Source organism: Dysidea avara, chromosome 5, assembly GCF_963678975.1.
Source record: "Dysidea avara chromosome 5, odDysAvar1.4, whole genome shotgun sequence".
Classification (NCBI taxonomy): domain Eukaryota; kingdom Metazoa; phylum Porifera; class Demospongiae; order Dictyoceratida; family Dysideidae; genus Dysidea; species Dysidea avara.
Window position 1 is genome coordinate 31,078,095 of NC_089276.1, and position 22,688 is coordinate 31,100,782.

The following is a 22,688-nucleotide window of genomic DNA, read 5'->3' on the forward strand; positions in this document are numbered from 1 at the left end:
CTACTATACAGTAATGTCGTGCTGTATGATATATATTATGCTCTTCACAGCCTTCAATGTTCACATTATGTTCCCAGCTATAGGTCAACAACATTTCTTGCAATATTAATCATGATCAGCGAATACTCTACGTATTAGAATATTTCATTACAAAGCAACTGTTCTATATAATAGAGAGTATCGATCTAAGGAACTACATACTGTACAATGCATTTGAGTGTTTTGAGTGCTCCACTGCAGTTTGCATTATTCACTGCTGTTCTATTAGGATTTAGGAAATATCAATCTATTTTCCAGAATTAAATATAATATAAGCTCCATATATAGTTCAAAATTTCTTATATGCTAGCATAGTACTCTAGCCATTAATTTTATGCCTTTTATTATGCTGGGATTGCTGGCATGGTGTATATTTACAGGCTTATATATGTATGTTATTTAGCAGTATCTACCCCAACCCTCATTGTTGTATCATTTAGGACAAACAAACACATAGAGAAAGTTTTGACTCCTCAACCTTGACATGCTCATTGACAGTAATGATTTTACATACGTATAAGTACATCAAGTACAAAAGATTAAATGCATCAAATCAGGTACAAAGAGAACAAGTCATTCTCTACGTCATCAAAGTTAAAATGCTACACACACTACAAAAAATTACTGCTGTATCAGGTGAAAACTACAGGTGAAAACTACAGGGTAAAGTGTTTTACAAAACTATGAAAACATTCTAAGAGTTAAATATCTTGGGTATGCATTATGTCACACAAAGTAATCGTTGTCCAAAAAACTAGTCAGAATCATTGCCAGACATGGCAGTTGTAGCAACTGAAGATTCATCTTCATAGTATGGCATTGGTTTGAAAACTTCTTTATCACTTTGGTGTTGGCCAGTAAAAGAAGAATTGTAGGTAGGGTTGTGAAAACTAAGTCCACTGGTATCATGGATTCCATTTGGACCTTCACTTATCTTATATTTCCTACTCACATTATGATACTTGAAATATGCCATTCCGAAAACCACTACTATAATAATGGCTATTCCAATCAGCACAGTTGGTATTACAATAGCAATGACTGGGGTGTCTTCTGACTGCTGTAGTTCCAGATTCTCAGAATGATTATCAATTTCTTCTGGTCCACAAAATTGTATGTCACCATTTTCATCCAAACAGCAAAAACTGCATGGCTTACTCTTTAGATTGACACAAGTAAAGGTGGAGTTCTTACCACAAGGATGAGGATTGTTGGCACATTCATCATAGTCCACACAATTGCCTGTTATTGTATCAACATAACAACCTTCAATACAATGTTGACAATTTTCAGTATATGGAGTGGTGCATTGGCAAGTATTTGTAAGGATGTCACATTCTCCACCATGAGGACAAGGGTGGTTTGCACCACAGACAGTATCAGTGTGCTCACAGTATTCACCCCAGTAAGGAGCCACACACATACACTTAAATCCTTCTACTTGATCTATACAAGTTCCACTGTTCATGCACAAATTATTTTTACAGCTGTTGATGTTGACCTCACATAGTTTTCCAGTATATCCCTTTTGACAAGTACAGTTATAATCATCGAGTAAGTCAACACAACCAGTGCTCCCTACAGGATCACAAGGCATTGCAGCACATTCGTCAATCTCAGTGGAGCAGTTAGGAGGATTGTAACCTGCTTTACAATTACAAATGAAGTTATTGATACCACCTTGTCCATCTATACAACTTCCAATGGTGTTGTTGGGATCACATGAGTCACTTTCACAATAGTCTATATCAACACATGAATACCCATCTCCTGAGTAACCAAGTTCACATACACAGGACTCTTGGTCAGGATGGTGCATAAAGCAAATTGCATTTTTGTGGCATGGATTACTACTTGTGTTAGCACAAGTAGGATTGTCAGTAACTGAAATTACAAAATGTCGTAATGCTGTTAAACCCCCTTGGTCAGTAACATCCACATCAAGCAGTAAGTCATAGCTTCCAACTGTTAACTGTCTAGCTAGTATTAAATATTTACCAGATATTTCAAAGTAATTGCCAGTAGTACCTCCAGTTATTTCAAGAGTGTGGTTATCATTCAGATCTTCATCAGATACAGAAAAGGTGCCTACCACCACACCAGGATGTGTGTTGCTAGGTATTGACATGTCAGTGTAGCCTCCAAGCAGTGTTAAATTAGTTGGTGATTCGTTCATATCTTGTAAGAACACTTCAACATTTCGTACGTATGAATTATGATCTTCTTGGCTGATTTCCTCAATGAGAATACTTAGAATGAAGGATGGAGTCATTTCATAATTCAGAGCCTGTTGATTGGTTACTGAAAGATACCAATGGGAAGAGTTCCGGGAAATTACAAATGGAACATAGGTTGAAGTCAAGGTCAAGATGTAGACTGACTGGTTTATATCATTGTTAACATAGTCAGGATCTACAAAGTTAAACACACCAACAAGTACTCCTGAAGGAGTGTTTTCAGTTATAACATTAGGCAACAAACTGACATTACTAACAGGTTCATTTACATTGAGAATGTCCACCCACAAGTATGCAGTGATATTTTCTACACTATCTGAGCAACTGATCTCTAGATACACTCTATTGATTTCTTCAAAGTCAAGGGATCTTCTCGTTTGTAGGCTTTCTCCACTGAATGAAATATTAAATCCATCAGAATAAGTACTGTTGGTGATTGTACAAGTGTGAGAATCATTTGCATCTTCATCTACAACCACAATTTCTGTTACTGTTTGACCGACATTAGTATTTTCAAATATCTGTACAGTAGATGTAGTCACTAACTGTCCATCACTTGTTGTGGTAGAGTATAAAGCATCAGCAAAGATTATCTGCGTAGGAGGGTCATTTTTATCAACTACAGCCATAGAAATGTTTTCTCTGTGTACCAGTCCACCATGGTCATAACAGTCAAGTGTTATTGGGTATGATGGGGTTAATTCATAGTTGATTGTAGCATTGGTAGTAGTGAGAGCATTGTGTGTTGAATTATTGACTGTTACAAAGTAGAAAGGAAATGGTTGGGTCAATTGGCAAAAAAAAGTTTCATTAAAGTCTTGATCTTTGACGACAATAGTGGCTACAGCTGTGCCTACTGGTTGGTTTTCTGCTATTTTATAATTGGACAAAGTGATTCTATATGGTGCTTCATTTACATCTGTCACAAATATTGTTAGTGACTTAATTTCTTTTACACTGCTGTTATCAGTTACCACAACATCTAATGCCAATTCAGATGCTTGTTCAAAATCAAGATACTCTGATGTATACACCAAACCTTGCTCATCTACTCGTACATGATCAGATCTGCCTACTACAGCAAATGTGTGGCTGTCATCTTTGTCTTCATCACTGACATTTAGTCTACCAATCATTGTGTTGATAGGAGCGTTCTCTGGTATTATTGGAGCATCAACAAAGAATATATCATTTGGTGCATCATTCACATCTACTACAGTAATGGCATGGCTTTCAGTAACAGAAACACCTGCTGAATCGGTACTCTCAATTTCAATGTGATAGAGATATTGTTCCTCAAAGTTTAGTGGAACCATTGAGGATATTACGTTTCCTGCAACAACAAATTTATCAGTGTGATTGTTAAGATGATACGTAAAAGAATCAGTCGAATCCTCATCCATAGTTCTTAGGAGTGCAATTTGGGTACCAGTTGGCATGTTTTCATTAATAGTAAATCCTATTTCTGATTCTATGCCAGTTGGAGCATCGTTCACATTCAAGACAGTTATATTAAACACTTTTGTGTACGCTAGTTCTCCCTTGTCTGAACATTCTACAATAATAGTGTGTGAGGCTTGCAATTCGTAGTTGATACTACCAACAACTACTAAAGAAAGACCATCAATATGAAATACTCCATTACTGCTGTAAAGTAGTGTGCAATGAAATGTTTCAGTAAAGTCAGGATCCACCACAACAATGGAACTAACAATTGTACCACTGGGAATATTCTCCTGTATTGTCAAATTGTTGATTAAAATGTCAGTTGGTTGCTCATTTTGATCTAAAACTGTTATCTCTAAAATCTGTGTGATAGGTGTGGTTGTACCATCAGTGACAGTAACATTCAATACTCGGATTTCATTTTCCTCATAATTCAGTGGCCTCAAAAGTAGTAATTCAACTGTGTTATCTAGCGTAGTCTGGTCTACCTGTATATACAAATTTGTAATGATAGGTACAGTATAATACAGTATACAGTCTTGAAGCTTACTTTGAAGGTGTTAATGGTGTCATTTATTTGGAATATCAGTGGTTTCCCTTCAGGATCATTTGCAGTAAATATTCCAACAGTGATGTTGTTTAATCCTTCACGCACTGGATTATAGTGCAACATGATATTCTCTGGAGGTTCATCAATATCAATAACCTATATGTAATATAAAAGTTTGTACACTACATGGCATACAAATACTGTGTATGGCTTACCTGAATAGTGAATGACTGTAATTTGGTATTATTAGTACTGTCAGTTACTCTCACTACAATATTGTAGGAGTCTTCTGTTTCATAGTCAAAGATTTCAAGAGATTGTAAAATGTGACCACTATCATCATGAACTAGTCTAAACTTTCCTCTTACATCATCATCTATTTGAAATGATAAGGTCTCATTACCATCCATATCATAAGCTGTGACAACACCAATTGTAGTGTACAATGGACTGTTCTCTGGTACAGCAGTATTGTCCAGTGATATGTTACTTGGTGGCTCATTAACATCAATAATTTCTATTACAAACCAAGTTGGTTCAGTTTCAGCCACCCCGTCACTACAGATTATACTAATATTGTGAGCATTCATTGCACTTTCATGATTAAGAGATTGAGCTACAACCAAGTGGTTACCATCTATCCTGAACAGTCCACTAGGACTATGATCCAACCTGTAAGTTAACTGGTCTCCTTCATCTTCATCCATTGCTTCTAGTGATCCAATAATTTGACCAATTGGAGCTAGTTCACTAATCATTGTATTAGAAAGAGTTATAGTAGAGGGTGGGTCATTGACATTCAATATGTCAACTGTCACAGTGTGTACAGAGGAATGGCCAAGCTGATCAGAAATCTCTATAAAAAGTGCAATCTGATCTCCGTATGTTTTGCTTTCATAATTGAGTCCATTACCTGAGAGTATTATCTGGGGTATGTCATTTGTTTGATTTAACTTGAAGTATGAAGCAGGAACATTCAAGTTTGTTAATAAATAAGAAATGTAGTCACCATCAGGATCAGTGGCATACAGCTTACCAATGCTTTGGAAAGGAGGAGAATTTTCTGGTACACAAGCTGTGTCAGTTTTACTCATAGAACAAGTATACATTGCATTAGGAATGAAGGAAAAATTGTGTGGTGCTTCATTTTGATTGATGACAGAAATCATATTAAGGTTTTGTGTGTAACTAAGTCCACCTTTATCTGATACTTTTACAGCAATTGAGAATGATGAAAATGTTTCATAGTCAATGTCTCCATGAACAAGCAAATGTTTTCCTGCAATCCTAACCAAACTGCTTTGCAATCCTGGTAATAGTGTAAATGTGTGAGTATCATTACTATCTGGGTCAGTAACAGTTAGCTCTCCTATTGTACTATCCACAGGGCTGTGTTCAAGCACAGAATATGATGACAGTGAAATACCAGTAGGAGCTTCATTGGTGTCTGTTAGCTGAATGGTTAACTGTTGAGTTAGATTAAATTCACCATCAATCAAAAGCATGGTAATTGTAACACGGTGACTAGGGTAAGCCTCATAATCTAAGAAGCTTGGATCACTGACAATCAACTGAAGGTCACTAACCACTAAACCATAGCTTGGAGTTAATTCTATTGAGTAAGAGTCATTTCTGTCTTCATCTTCAATTGCAAGCAGTGTAAGAGGTTTTCCAACTGAGGGATTTTCTGAAATCATCAAAAATAATGGAGTGATGCCAGCTGGAGCATCATTGATATTCGAGACAGTTATATTAAACACTTTTATGTATGCTAGTTCTCCCTTGTCTGCACATTCTACAGTGATAGTGTGTGATGTTTGCCATTCATAGTTGATACTACCAACAACTACTAAAGAAAGACCATCAATATGAAATACTCCATTACTGCTGTCAAGTAGTGTACAACGAAACGTTTCAGTAAAGTCAGGATCCACAACAACAATGGAACTGACAGATGTACCACTAGGAATATTCTCTTGTATTGTCAAATTGTTGATTAAAATGTCAGTTGGTTGTTCATTTTGATCTAAAACTGCTATCTCTATAATTTGTGTGATAGGTGTAGTTGTACCATCAGTGACTGTAACATTCAATACTTGTGCTTTAGTTTCTTCATAATTCAGTGGTCTCAAAAGTTGTAATATAACAGTATTATCAATCATAGTTTGATTTACCTGTAAGAGGAAACGTTTAGTACAATAATATAATCTATGCAAAAACAGCTAAGCTGTAAAGAAAGTGTGCGGCCTATATAAGCCTGGGTGAAAAATGGTGAAATCAAACGTGGTGGCTTAGAAATAGCTGCAATAATGTTACTGCCAATCAATTTTAATAATGGTCATTATAATAAAACTGATTGGCTGCAGCCATTTCTTTGCCACCATTTTTGATTTCACAACATTTTTTTACCAAGCTGCACACTTTTTAAAACTTAGCTGTTTTGCATGGACTTCAGTTTTTAAATACCCCAAAGCCAGCTATAAACTAGCTTTTGGACTCTGATTTCCTCTGATCTACAAGCACAATGATGATATGTGGAAGACAGAAGTTACAATATAATGGCTATTATATACTGTGGATTTAATTTTTAATACTTTACCCAGCCATGGCCATAAACTGAATTTGGGGCTTGTTTTTACCAAATTTCTTCTTACACCTGTATATATGGGAACAATGATATAATTATGATGATTCTGCAAGACAGAAATTACAATAGCAGCATTGTATTGTAGATTTTAGTTGAACATGTATATTATTTTTGTGTTACCTTATAGCAGGAAATTTTCAAGGGAAAATTTTTCGCGGATTGCCACCATCCAAAATTTCACTTATTGAGGATCTTTTATGCATTTATAATACTCAAACATGTCAAATAAAGCTTTCAAGGGGGAAATTTTCATAAATACCGTAAAGTCAGGTTGTTAATCGCATGCACTTATAATTTTCGGATAAAACTTTTTGTAAAAATCATGCTATCTGTTAGGTGCATACGCCTAATAAATAATTATCATGGCAAGTGTAACACGGAATTGCTACATTGTAATAGAGTAGTTAATAGTTTGTGCCGGTCACCATGCCAGTATATAAGGATATTTGACTCCATTTCTGGCAAAATCCTTCATGATGAACGAGATTATCACTATCCAGATGGCTGATTTGCTGTATACATAGTGAAGAGAGACCCAAGGGAGGCGTAAGCGCTTGAGGAGACATCACTTTTTCAGAACTTTCAGTTTTCTTGCTGTGTGTAGCTCTATCATCACATTTTGCCGTATGTGCTTATCATCCATGGTTAAGTACAAGAAATGAAACACCCTTGTAAGGCTCTCTGCCTTTTGGTATCACCCTGTCTTTTGACAAATCAGATAAATGCCGGTCACAGTAAAGTGTTAATAAATAAATAAAAATAATAATGTGTATGCGCTTAACAAATAATTTGCACTTAATAGATACATGTGCTTAACAACCCAACTCTACCGTAGATGCTAATCTGCAGAAATGACACAGAAAAAATCCCCTTTGCTACACTGTACCCTAACAGAGTGCACAGTTTTTTTTTGAGGATTTCTAAATAGAACAATCTTGACTTTCCATTGCTAGATCTATGAAATTATAAACTTTCAAGTTATAGTAGATTTAAACTAGAATTTTCATTTATAATGTAGAAATTAAGTGAGCTGAACAGCTGACAGCAATAGTTCAGTGGTCAAGGGTTTTGGAATTAGGTATGGGAGTCCATGGTTCAAGCAATGGACAACTTTTTTTGTCAACATTTTTTCAGTTTTTGCTACTTGGTGACTGTTCTATTAGAGTAGTTTGACCCACACAATATTACATTATTTTGGCTTTTCCCTTGTAACTGTGTAGCTCTCACCGTGGTGGTTTCTTTTAAACCACAAAGGTTTTGAAGTGATCTATACAGAGACTGATTTTCAAGCTATTTCTTTCGGCAGTTTACTCTGCAGGTGTCAGAAAATATTGGTCTTTTCATGCAAATAATCATCCATAACCCCATGAATATTATCAAATTTGCACCAGATATAATACATAAATATGTTCTTAACATATGCCAAATTTCAAGTAATCAAGTTGTGCAACTATGTTACATTTTTGTAAAGTGTGCAAAAAATTAGCCCCCCCCCCCCCCTTCCCCCAGGAAATATGAAGAAAGAAAATGAATAAATTAGTCCTGACTTGTGGCTGGCAGTTATAATATAATGTCTCCTTCTGAGAAGGGACCTATGCATGCATGAAAAACGTATTTGTGACCCGGTCTGCGAAAAGGGCTCTTATAGCCTTTCCAATTGCATATATATGGTAACCCATAACTTGACTGGTGAATATGGTACAAGCCTACAATTTGGTCACTCAACAACCCTAACCTGGCAGTAGCTGTGGGTGTAATTACATGATGATAGCTTTAGTAGATTAGGAGTTATGATTAGCCAAACATGGATAATTGGAAAGGCTATAAGAGCCCTTTTCGCAGACCGGGTCACATTTGCTTTTTCTTCCTGTAAATATACTCATGGTGTAGCGTGCTAGCTTTCTTGGCTGCACTATGCACCACTTTGTGTCTTGATTCATAAAGTTAATCTTACCCTGAATGTGCTGGTAGTGTCATTAATTTGGAATATCAGTGGTTTTCCTTCAGGATCCTTTGCAGTAAATACTCCAACAGTGATGTTGCTTAATCCTTCACGTACCGGATTGTAATGGAACATGATCTTCTCTGGAAGCTCATCAATATCAACAATCTGTTTAAAGAATATGTAGGTTTGCACACTACATGACATGCACATACGTTATTCTGTATATCGCTTACCTGAACAGTGAATGACTGCAATTTCGAATTATTAGTACTGTCAGTTACTCTCACTACAATATTGTAGGAGTCTTCTGTTTCATAGTCAAAGATTTCAAGAGATTGTAAAATGTGACCACTTTTATCAAGAACTAGTCTAAACTTTCCTCTTGCATCATCATCTAGTTGAAAAGTTAAGGTCTCATTACCATCCATATCATAAGCTGTGACAACACCAATTGTAGTGTACAATGGACTGTTCTCTGGTACAGCAGTATTGTCCAGTGATATGTTAATTGGTGGCTCATTAACATCAATAATTTCTATTACAAACCAAGTTGGTTCAGTTTCAGCCACCCCGTCACTACAGATTATACTAATATTGTGAGCATTCATTGCACTTTCATGATTAAGAGATTGAGCCACAACCAAGTGGTTACCATCTATCCTGAACAGTCCACTAGGACTATGATCCAACCTGTAAGTTAACTGGTCTCCTTCATCTTCATCAATTGCTTCTAGTGATCCAATTATTTGACCAATTGGAGCTAGTTCACTAACCACTTTATTAGAAAGTGTTATAGTAGAGGGTGGGTCATTGACATTCAATATTTCAACTGTCACAGTGTGTACAGAGGAATGGCCAAGCTGATCAGAAATCTCTATATAAAGTATAATCTGATCTCCGTATGTTTTGCTTTCATAATTGAGTCCATCACTAGACAATATTATTTGGGGTATGTCATTTGTTTGATTTAACTTGAAGTATGATGCAGGAACATTCAAGTTTGTTAATAAATAAGAAATATTGTCACCGTCAGGATCAGTGGCATACAGCTGACCAATGCTTTGGAAAAGTGGAGAATTTTCTGGTACACAAGCTGTGTCAGTTTTACTCATAGAACAAGTATACATTGTATTAGGAGTGAAGGAAAAATGGTGAGGTGCTTCATTTTGATTGATAACAGCAATAGTTAGGGCTTGTGTGTAGTTTTGTTCACCTTTATCCAACACACTTATAGCAATAGAGAATGACACAAATGTTTCATAGTCAATGTCTTCATGAATGAGCAAAGATTTTCCTGAAATCCTAACCAAACTGTTTTGCAAACCTGGTAATAGTGTAAATGTGTGAGTATCATTAATATCTGGATCAGTAACAGTTAGCTCTCCAATTATCCTACTTATAGGACTGTGTTCAAGCACAGAATATGATGACAGTGAAATACCAGTAGGAGCTTCATTGGTGTCTGTTAACTGAATGGTTAACTGTTGAGTCAGATTAAACCCACCATCAATCAAAAGCATGGAAATTGTAACACGGTGACTAGGGTAAGCCTCGTAATCCAAATGGCTTGTATTGCTAACAATCAACTGAAGGTCACTAACCACTAAACCATAGTTTGGAGATAATTCTATTGAATAAGTGTCATTTTTGTCTTCATCTTCAATTTCAAGCAGTGTAAGAGGTTTTCCAACAGAGGGATTTTCTGAAATCATCAAAAATAATGGAGTGATGCCAGCTGGAGCATCATTGATATTCAAGACAGTTATATTAAACACTTTTGTGTATGCTAGTTCTCCCTTGTCTGCACATTCTACAGTAATAGTGTGTGACGTTTGCCATTCATAGTTGATACTACCAACAACTACTAAAGAAAGACCATCAATATGAAATACTCCATTACTGCTGTCAAGTAATGTACAACGAAATGTTTCAGTAAAGTCAGGATCCACAACAACAATGGAACTAACAGATGTACCACTAGGAATATTCTCTTGTATTGTCAAATTGTTGATTAAAATGTCAGTTGGTTGTTCATTTTGATCTAAAACTGCTATCACTATAGTTTGTGTGATAGGTGTAGTTGTATCATCAGTGACTGTAACATTCAATACTTGTGTTTTAGTTTCTTCATAATTCAGTGGTCTCACAAGTTGCAATATAACAGTATTATCAATCATAGTTTGATTTACCTGTAAGAGGAAACGTTTAGTACAATGATATACTTCATAAATCTTACCCTAAAGGTGTTGGTGGTGTCATTGATTTGGAATATTAGTGGTCTTCCTTCAGGGTCTTTTGCAGTAAATACTCCAACAGTGATGTTGCTTAATCCTTCACGCACTGGATTGTAATGGAACATGATCTCTGGAGGCTCATCAATATCAGTAATCTATATGTGAATAAAAATAGGATTTGTACACTACATGGCATGCACATACAGTACTGTGTATGGCTTACCTGAATAGTGAATGACTGCAATTTGGTGTTATTAGTACTGTCAGTTACTCTCACTACAATATTGTAGGAGTCCTCCATTTCATAATCAAAAGTTTCAAGAGATTGCAGAATATAATCACTTTCATCATGAACTAGTCTAAACTTTCCTCTTGCATCATCATCTAGTTGAAATGATAAGGTCTCATTACCATCCATATCATAAGCTGTGACAACACCAATTGTAGTGTACAATGGACTGTTCTCTGGTACAGCAGTATTGTCCAGTGATATGTTACTTGGTGGCTCATTAACATCAATAATTTCTATTACAAACCAAGTTGGTTCAGTTTCAGCCACCCCGTCACTACAGATTATACTAATATTGTGAGCATTCATTGCACTTTCATGATTAAGAGATTGAGTCACAACCAAGTGGTTACCATCTATCCTGAACAGTCCACTAGGACTATGATCCAACCTGTAAGTTAACTGGTCTCCTTCATCCTCATCCATTGCTTCTAGTGACCCAATGATTTGATCAATTGGAGCTAGTTCACTAACTACTTTATTAGAAAGTGTTATAGTAGAGGGTGGGTCATTGACATTCAATATTTCAACTGTCACAGTGTGTACAGAGGAATGGCCAAGCTGATCAGAAATCTCTATAAAAAGTATAATCTGATCTCCGTATGTTTTGCTTTCATAATTGAGTTCATAACTAGACAATATTATTTGGGATTTGCCATATGTGTGATTCAAGTTGAAGTATGAAGCAGGCACTGTAAAGTTTGTTAATAAATAAGAAATATCATCATTATCAGGATCAGTGGCATAGAGCTGACCAATGCTTTGGAAAGGTGGAGAATTTTCTGGTACACAAGCTGTGTCAGTTTTCCTCATAGAACAAGTATACATTGTATTAGGAGTGAAGGAAAAATTGTGTGGTGCTTCATTTTGATTGATGACAGAAATAATTAGGGTTTGTGTATAGTTCAGTCCACCTTGATCTGATACTCTTACAACAATGGAGAATGATGAAAACATTTCATAGTCAATATCACCATTAACAAGCAAAGATTTTCGTGAAATCCTAACCAAACTGCTTTGCAATCCTGGTAATAGTGTAAATGTGTGAGTATCATTAATATCCGGGTCAGTAACAGTTAGCTCTCCTATTACACTACTCATAGGACTGTGCTCATGTATAGAATATGATGACAGTGAAATACCAGTAGGAGCTTCATTGATGTCTGTTAGTTGAATGGTTAACTGTTGCGTTAGACTAAACTCCCCATCAATCAAATGCATGGAGGTTCCCACACGGTGACTAGGGTAAGCCTCATAATCTAGGAAACGTGGATCACTGACAATCAACTGAAGATCACTAACTACTAAGCCATAGCTTGGGGTTAATTCTATTGAGTAAGTTTCATTTCTGTCTTCATCCTCAACTGAAAGCATCATAACAGATTGTCCGACAGAAGGATTTTCTGAGATTATCACAAATGATGGAGTGATGCTAGTTGGTGGATCGTTGCTGTCTTGCACTAATACAGCAATAGTACTAATAGTACTTAATGGTGGGGATGCTGAATCATACACCTGAACAGCTAGTGTGAACCGAGACTGCTTTTCATAATTCAAGCTGGTTGCCATCACCAGTTGTGTATCATTCTGCAGTACAAACCTACCTCCAGCTGTGGTCAGTAATGCAAAGGAAACAGTTTGACCATTATCGGGGTCAGTAGCATTCAGTGATCCTATCACAGTCTGCAGTGGAGCATTTTCATAGATTATGTTACTTGATATTGTAGCACTTGATGGTGGTTCATTTTCATTTAGAACTGTAATATTGAGGCTAAATGTAGCATTTAATTGAGGGATCCCATTATCTGTTACTAACACTTGTATTCTGTAAGATGTTACTGTTTCATAGTTTAGTGGAGTATTTACAATCACATTGTTGCCACTAATTTTGAATAGTTCTTCGTCACCATCTACCAATACAAAGGTATGGGTTTGGTCTAAATTACTGTCAGTTACTATGAAGGTACCAATGGCAGTTCCTACAGGTACATTTTCCAGTATGCTACTAGTTGACAGTGTCAGTCCTGATGGTGGGTAGTTGGGCATTGAAACAACACAAGCACTACTAGCAGCTTCCCAATACCCTGTGATCAAACATTGTATTATGTCGTTTCCTAAGAGGTCTGTATCATTCTGTGTACATGACACATTACAAGTATCACCGACGTAATAAGGAGAAGAACATGTGAACACAAAACCATCCATCTTTGGAGGAGTTGGGCACTGAACAAGACTACAATTATAGCCATCACTATCAAGAGTGTATCCAGAGTTACATGAACACTGATATGATCCTGGTTGATTGATGCATACCTGACTACACCCTCCATTGTCTGACTGGCACTCATCAATATCATTACAGTTAGTATTGTCTGATAAGCTGTACCCTGACTGACAATAGCAGTGGTAAGAGGTGCTACCACTGACACACTGATATTGGCATGGATTACTGGCACAATAATCTGGAGAGATACATCTGTTAGTAGTATTCTCATATATTTGATCACCACCACATAAGCACTGAAATGATCCGATGGTGTTAACACATTCTCCAGTACAAGGATGACCAACAACACATTCATTGATATCATCACAGGTGATCAGGTCTGAATTGAGAGTGTATCCAGTTGAGCAGGAGCAGTAATATGAGCCTTCAGTGTTTTTGCATGTTTGTTGACATCCTCCATTACCACTTAAACATTCATCAGTGTCTGTCCAAACAAAATGCAAATAAAATACTTTTTTTAGACTATGCAATACTTACCATTACAAGTTCGCTGATCAGAAGTTAAAGCATATCCATCAAAGCATCCGCATTCAAAACTGTCAACAGTGGCCTTGCATATGTGATCACATCCTCCGCTGCTTATCTGGCACCCATCAGCTGCAAGTAAAGGTTATGTACAAGTTAAATAGTTGTGCATTTTCAATTTATAGCTGTTACGGTACACCCAGTTACAGTACATTAAATAGTTTGTTACTTCATCTGCACATATTTACAGCAAAATAAGTTTTGCTAAGTCCCATATAAAGTGTGACCTAATGTGGAAAAGTGTCAATATATGCACATCAATAATAAACTTTGAGATATACAAACTTAATCATTTCAATTCAGTATAGCTTGGGATGGCCAAAAGCAATGAGCGTAACATTTTCACCATAAATGCAGCCAAACATAATGTTTAACTCACTTTGACGCATAGCAAGCTAGCTACTGATATAACCTTGATTTCGAGTCACTTTTTCATACCTGTAATACAGGTACATCACCAAGGGTGGCGGAGGGGGTGGATTGATATATCAACAAAAAAATGGAGCAGGTTGTGTGGAATAGTCTCCAGCCTAAATGAAAGACTCTAAAAACCACCATCTAGGCAACTGTCGAAGGGTGTCCTTTCCTCTAGCCTTGTGTTCCAGTGACGGTTCAAGGTGCCAGAGGATTTCCAGTGGTTGGCACTCCACTCATGAAAAGCAGCCCAAGTGTCATGGCTGTGGTGTTAGCATATTGGTATAGCTACCCATCCATGGCGAAAAGCCAAGTGCAATGGTGTGTACATAGATTGACAATTTTCAATAATGAAACTATTCTGATTTTGCTGCATAAGCCAGTTTGCACTCTTCAATCAGAACTGCTTAATAGCTATAAGCATGGATTGCTACATATACTGACAGTGTTTCCTTGGTTATAAATGCACCACCTTCAATAAGAGCTGCACTTGAGTGGTGCAGCAATACAATAGTCTTTGTAGGTTTAATTTATTGATGAGCATATGGATACTGACTCAGGCCTGCTTCCCATTCATTTAGACAAGTGAATACTGTATGGAAACTGATTCATTCCAAAGCAATTCGTATTTATAATTTAGGCCATACCAAATTAATCATGTTTCACAGATTGTTTTCCCTCTAGAAGTGACCTGGCAGGTTGAAAAATTAATAAAATGTAAGTAATTTTAACTGCAACTGACTGTTTTGCTAGAGTTTATATGACTGCTCTATTGGAGTATCTCGTTAAAGTCCTTTTGAAATAAAGTGATGAAGCTCCATTTCCTTCCCCTTTGCTACTACACCTGTTACCGTTTGTGCAATGTTAAAGAGTCTACAGCTGTATTAGTAGTCTTTTTAAGAGATCACGTCATTTACATTTATTTGGAGTTTGCCAAAAACATTGACCTGCCGCATCCATGAAACATAAGATTAATTTGTCATAGCCTTATTGGCCAAATTCATTGGGTAAGTAGAATTCTAGGTAATGGGAATGGGACAGGAGCAGAAAATGGGAACAGGAATTACCAATGGAAAATGCCTGATAAAAGTCATCATGCCAATGTACAGGTAGGATTTTACAGCACAATGCTTCTTTGCAGCATTGTTGGATCTTTCCACTAAAATGATTGAAACACTCTAATAGAGTGGTCATCTACAGAAAATACTCTAATAGAGCAGTCAACAATGTTCTGTTAACTATCCCACCAGGAACCTGCATTGAGAGCCTGTGAACTGATGAACTATAGCTGAAGATTAAATATATAAACTATTATCAGTACTGAAAATAAGCTACTTCTTGAGACCATATACATTTTAAAGATCAACTATAAACCACCAAGAGATTCACCAAGTATTCTAGGTAATTGATGTTAATTGACAGTGTCTATTATAAGCAATTATGGGATGGAATATGGCTCAGAGAGCAGTCCTTATGACTGTTCATATTGTCCTTAGTCTCCTCATTGAAGCCACCATCTCAGCTTGCAGCTATTTATATGCTACATGATGTCCCCATCATGTGACTTTTATCCTGATGATGCAGGTACAACTTCCCAGCTTTATATGCAGCTTATTAAACTGCTTTGTAAACCTTTTTATGTCGACTGGTTGAATCTTTCAAAACTACTATGGTTTCAAGGTCCATCAGTTCACAGGCTCTCAATTCAGGTCTCTGGTGGGATAGTCAACAAAACATTCTTGACATTCATTATTGGAGTACTTTGCTGCAGGTGACTGCTCTATTAGGGAGTTTTGATAGTTTTAGTAGAAGGATTCAACAATGTTGCAAAGAAGCATTGTGCTGTAAAATCCAACTTGTATATTAGCATGATGGCCTTTATCAAGCATTTTCCATTGGCTGCTCCTGTTCCTGCTTTCCATTTCCGTTTCCGTTTCCTAAAATTCTACTTATCGCAATGCCTTGTATTGTGCCTTCCTGTGGTGGTCTGTTGTTTGATGTCTTTGAACTCATTAATGGCCAGACTATTTGGCCAAAAGGGGTACTTAGCCATGTTAGAACCATTTGTAAATGGGTGAGTAAAAACAGTTGATCCGGGGACCAAGGACCCAGGACCCACGAGAATCCAAGAACTTTATACACTCCACAATGTTTAAATATTCTACACTTGTACTAGGCTGCCTGGCAGACTCCTGTAAGCGTTTGAGCATTAATAAGATGGCTGCAGGTTCGGGTCCAGTCATGGATTTTTTTTCTCCTTTCTCCACCTTTTCAAACATACATCTTTAAACAGGCTGTAAGACTGCAGACCTGTAGCACTTGTGCTGTAAAGCCTTTAATAAATAAATAAACAGATACCTCAAAGTGCTTAGCCAATCCACTCTTTCTCTATAATTCATGTTCCACACAATGTTTATAATGAATTAGTGCTCCTGAAAAAGTGCCTGCACCTGGCTGCATTAGGGTACTCGTGTGCTGCACAATGAACACGCCAGTCCATTATGCCACTAACTACTAACATTTAGAAACATTGTCCAAACAAATATTCCAGGGAAATAGCAATTAGCTGCCATGCAAGTTTCACCAGCAGCTCAACAACCAGACTCCATGCATCATGTGGGTGAAGACTGTTAGAATTTAGTAATAGCTAGTTAACACAATTACCCGAAGAATGAGTGGCCTATGCCAAGCATACTAGTTCAGACCCTTTTCAGAATAAGCGCTTATAATTGATTTAGGTCAAGATTTAGGCAGTTTAAGATTTAGACACAGTGACAGAGAAAGAGTTATCTGACTATCCAAAACTAGCCACTGTGACTGGCAAAAGTTGTTGTTAATGTTGTCAGAAACTGTGTAAGATGTTTCTTGGTACGTTACATACGCTATATTTCTTGTTAAAGGCTAAGCCACGAGGATGCTTGAAGAAAAGAACAACTGTATGAAAACAACACACAACTTTACTTACTGTTTCCCAAAAAGAGACTAAAATGAGATGAGAAATCTATTGTTTAACCAATGAAAGTAATTAAACAAGGAGCTTGTGCCGGCTAGTGTAAACCGAATTGGGAAATTGACTGCTCATCATGTCTCCACAGATGGGGAATTTGAGTTTTGGAAAAGTCAAATTCCCATCTTTCCCTCATTATTGCATCCCCAGGAGGGAGAGATGGGGATAACATTCATAGGCACATAAGGCTTAGTACTCTTCCTGATAAATGATCTTGCAGTGTCGTTCTTGGCACAGCATTACTCCTTGGCACCCAGTTTACTTTGGAAAATGGAGGTGAATAACCGGTAATGTCAAGCAAGTACTTAAATTTTTGAATAGTCAATGCAAGTTTTGAGCTCAAATCAGATCAAATCCACCACTATTTCCCTATGTGTGCCTCTGGGAGGTGGTAGTGGGGTTTAATATTGATAGGTACATTACGTAAACCACCATGAAGAAAGGTCTAGTGGAGTTTCTGGAGCTTGAAAATTATTCAAAGATGCGTCATCTTTCATTGTGTCCATTCTAACAAAGCTGTCTAATCACCCTTACACAAAGCAAGTTGTGGTTATCTTTCAAGGAAGCATCTATACCAACCATCATAACTTCTCTGCTTTCTCAGCACACCTTCTTCATGATCTGTGTTTTTCACTGCAACTTTGATTTGCTACCGTGTCAAAGAACTGTCTGGTTGTGCATCAGTTGCTGAACAAACCTGGTCAGAATTATATTTTAGATGAAACAGGGATAGGTGTTATTTGGTGAAAACAAAACTCTCCTACTATTCATGGCTCATGTGTGTGCTACTTACAAAAAATTCATGGTAATAAATGGTAGTGTACACTAATCATGTAGCCTTTTGTTAGTGGAAAAAGTCAGATCTGCTGTCATAGGTGATAAGACTAGCTTTCCTAGACCCAGTCACATTAAAAAGTGTATGGTAACATGTACCAATCCTTGCAGCTTACTACATCCACAACTTCCCATTTGAGAGGTCATTCATTTAAGTTGCATAAGCACAATGAAATTTTCAACTAGAGTAGGGACCATAGCACATCAATAAAAAGTACTGAAACAAGCTGGAGTAGTGCAAGATATTAAATCACTGTATAACAATAAGAAGTGTTATATTCCTACTGTGCTCAAGATACCATGCACAGTAGGGATATAACACTTCTTGCTGTTTTACTGCGATTTAATATCATGTACTACTCCAACTTGTTTCAGTACTTTATATCAGTGTGCTATGGTCCCTACTCTAGTTTTTTTTGTAAATAATTAATATCTAATGACTGGTGAACCCACGCATACTGCATCAAAAGAAAGAAATGGTGCCGTGTGCCCCAGCTACCAATTATTGTCTGAAAAGTGAAGTATCCATTATGCTTCATTGTCGGCTATGTTCAACCCTGTACACAGCAGTACGAATCAAGAACTGTTCAAACAGCACCTATATAATCAAATTAGCCACTATGAAAAATAGGGACGATTTCCATTACAAAGGGAAGCCATCATGTGCTACCACCAAATTGACACTTTTTGCTGTCAGCAAAGATGAATGGGAAACAGAGGAGGACACTGGTAAGTCCATGAAGAATGCATTGTACATACTGTGGCATGCCAAAAGGCACCTCTCGGGCTGAAGTGATGTCGAACAGTGAAAAAATTAAGCCCGTAGCCTTAGCCGTTATCAAGTTACGCTTGTCTGAAGGCATCAGTCAGTTACTCAGTCAGTGAGTTACTCAGTCAGTAGAAAATTCTGTTAAATATATATTCTTTTAAAATTCTGTAGCAACTTGTTGGAAATATTTCGGGTTGATCTGAATGCTTGTTTGGGTACTGCCTCATCATTGTTTGGAGGCTGGTTTTTGGGTGATTTTTTTCATGGGCCACACCCACACCTTTGTGGTCCCTACTATACAGTACTATCGTACTGTATGATACAGCACATGATTATATGCGACAAAAATTTTTCTCAAGAAGAATAATTGATGATCTACTGGTGCATGTTGTAGCGTCCCTAACAGTTGACAATTTTAAGCAAAATTCGCACAATTACTGTAAAAATAAATGTATAATTTGTTTTGAACAGGACCTATAGGCATCTGCAATATATTCTCAACCTGAAATTATTAATGTGTGCAGTTAAAACTATAATAAACGTACCACATAATTTTGTAATTATGATGCAATAGACATAAAATTACTTACAGGCATATTTCTCAATTGATACATCACAGTTACTACCAACATGTAGATCTTCTCCATCTCCAGCAGCATTGTCATTAATTAGAGACTGATATAAATTTTCTTCAAAGCTTAAAAACGAGTCACCATTACAATACACTGCTGAACCATTTTGTGCACTATTATCTTGGAATATTATCCCTGGGATATTAAACAAGATATCAGAGTTGCTGATGTATACAGCTCCTCCTTGTGTGGTAGCAGTATTGTTCATAAATGTTACTTTGGTGTTCCCATGAAATGACATCCATAACTCATCAGGTGAATACACAACACCTCCTACTCTGGCTGTGTTTCTAGCAAATGTAACAACTGAGTTGTCACTAAATAAAATATTTGACTGTTGTATGTACACAACACCTCCATAATAGGTAGCACGATTGTCAATAAAAGCTACTATAGAGTTTTCAACACATGACAAATCAATATCCGAATTTGTTATATACAAAACACCACCATTTCTAGCACTATTATTAGTAAAATTTATTACTGTATTTCCTCCAAATGAGATTTCAGAAGTTTGGGTTATATATATAGCACCTCCAGAATATCCAGTATTGTTATGAAATGTGACTAATGAGCTTCCATTGAAAAAGAAATCAGACTGACCACCACTATTAAAATGTATTGCACCTCCTCTGCTACTCCCTCTATTATTATGAAATATTACTTCTGAGTTCCCACTTATAAAGATTTCAGATCTGTATGTTTGTATTGCTCCTCCATCACTGGCATCATTGTCATTAAAATGTACCATACAATTTCCATCAAAGAGCATGTGAGAGTAGTATGCAACTATTGCACCTCCACTGTACCTTGCACCGTTACTGTCAAATTGTGCAGATGAATTTAAACCAAAGATCATGTCTGAATTTTGAAGGTAAACAGCTCCACCATTAGAAGTAGCTGAATTGTTATAGAGTTGGACACTGCAGTTATCAAATTCTATTATGGAGTTAGTACTGAAGATTCCTCCTCCAGTGTTTGCTGTGTTTTGTCTGATTACTACAGTCCCCATAACATTCACATGAACATTTGAAAGGTAAATAGGTACTCCTTGGTTGTTAATAAACACAGAATCTTGTAGTAAAATATTATAACGCATATTGCTGGTTGGGCTACTAATGTAAACCACACTTCCTGCTGGTCCATTTGAGGTGAAGTTGCAGTTGTTAATATTCAACACTGGTGGATGATTAGTCACAGTCCGAGATGAGTAATGTATGGCAGAGCCATGATCACCATAATCATTGTTATGTGTAAACTGGCAATCTTTAATGCGTACATCTTCTGACATTTCTGACATTACTACAGCTTGTCTGGTTGAATTATGGAAATAGCAATCCTGGATTGTAATGTTAGAGGAGTTGTAAAAGTGTGGTCCTCCACATCCTTGCCAAATAATTCCTTCAATTGTAACATTACTACAAGAGACAAAATGTAAGTTTCCAACATCAGCACAAAGTACTGTGGCATTAGTTTGACTTCTTATCAGAATATTATCAAAATTTTCTATAGTGAAACTTGAAGACAGGACAACTGAAGTTTCTATATCAATGACCAAATTATTGGTAACATTTCTGAGGGCATCTTCAAAGGAATGAAATGTGCAGTTGTCAGTCACACAACATGAAAGCTGATCTTGATCATTTCCTGGATCAGTTGTTACATCACCATGGTCACTGATTGTATAAACACAAGTATCATTAGCATCTTTCACTTGTTCAGTACCTTGTAAGAAAATAATAACAAAGAAACCACATCTTTTTCATGCAAGCAATATAATTATATTTTAGTAAGTAGTTTGACAGTCTATTTTACATAATGTTTTGGAATTTTAATAATCCAACATGTACCATAACATAAGATCAAAAGTTCCTAACTGTGGTATATAACTTTTATAACACAGCAAATTGTGGCATCAGTATGTAATAGTTGTAACACACCCATGAGGTTTGTATCTGATTTATAAACACTCCACCTTCGGGCCTGTGGCCCTCGGGTTCCATGTTTACAAATCAGATACAAACCAAATGGGTGTGTTCTAACTGATTTGTGGTATGATGCGTGCATGGATCAAAGGTGCCCAGCAGAAGGTAACCAGCGGCCCAGTTCCAGTTTTTCAGTTTATGGTTTAACCTTGTTCTGTGCAGTGTAGTACTGTTTCTAAGGTAGCTAGCTACTACAGTTAGGCTACAATCATTTTGTGTGTGTGCTATGAGGTCACTAAAAGGGCCAATTGTCAGCAAGTCTACTGTTATCGTTGGTGCAGAAAACTCACAAAAACATCCTGCAGTGCAAAGTGAAACCACCAAGGCGCCTGTAGTTGGCAAAGAAGTTTCTGTAGCATCTCGTGTAGCTCACACTATGAAACAAGAGTGCATCATTGGTGGTAAAGAAAATTGTGAGGAAACTTGTGTCATTGGACTGGTGAGCAGTGAGACGGACCAAGAAAAAAGAAGAGTCATTCACTCAATAAGAACAAGAGGAATAAAGAACCTCTTGTGGATCGTTTCAAGTTTATGATTGACGATGCCAATTTACAGGAAGCTACAAAACCATTTCAACCAAAGAACATTGTGGCAAACAATAATTGGGCTATTAAAAACTTATCTGATTGGTTCCAAGCTAGACAAAAGAAAACTACTGTAGTGTCGAAACTAGTAAGTCTTATATAGAAATTCTGTTTACTGATAATGCTAGTGAGCTATCACAATGGCTTAGTGCATATGTGAAGGAAACTAGGAAAAGAGATGGAGGCGAATATACTCCTAAGATAGTGTATTTACTGATAGCTGGGCTCCAGCAGGAAATTCGTCTGCACAAATCGTGTGCTAAA

At 36.9% G+C, this 22,688-nt stretch overlaps 1 protein-coding gene across 1 annotated transcript; it reads right to left on the bottom strand.

The window, feature by feature from the left end:
* Window positions 1-542: 542 nt before the first annotated feature.
* Window positions 543-21,799, bottom strand: LOC136255184 (protocadherin Fat 4-like). The gene is made up of 10 exons (XM_066047906.1): window positions 21,796-21,799; window positions 19,814-21,580; window positions 14,152-14,271; window positions 11,322-14,098; window positions 11,101-11,253; window positions 9,098-11,053; window positions 8,874-9,029; window positions 4,488-6,446; window positions 4,273-4,428; window positions 543-4,210 (listed from the first exon to the last, which is right to left on the bottom strand). The coding sequence occupies exons 1-10, from the start codon at window positions 21,797-21,799 to the stop codon at window positions 794-796; spliced, it is 12,465 nt and encodes a 4,154-aa protein (XP_065903978.1). The 3' UTR covers window positions 543-793.
* Window positions 21,800-22,688: the final 889 nt, after the last annotated feature.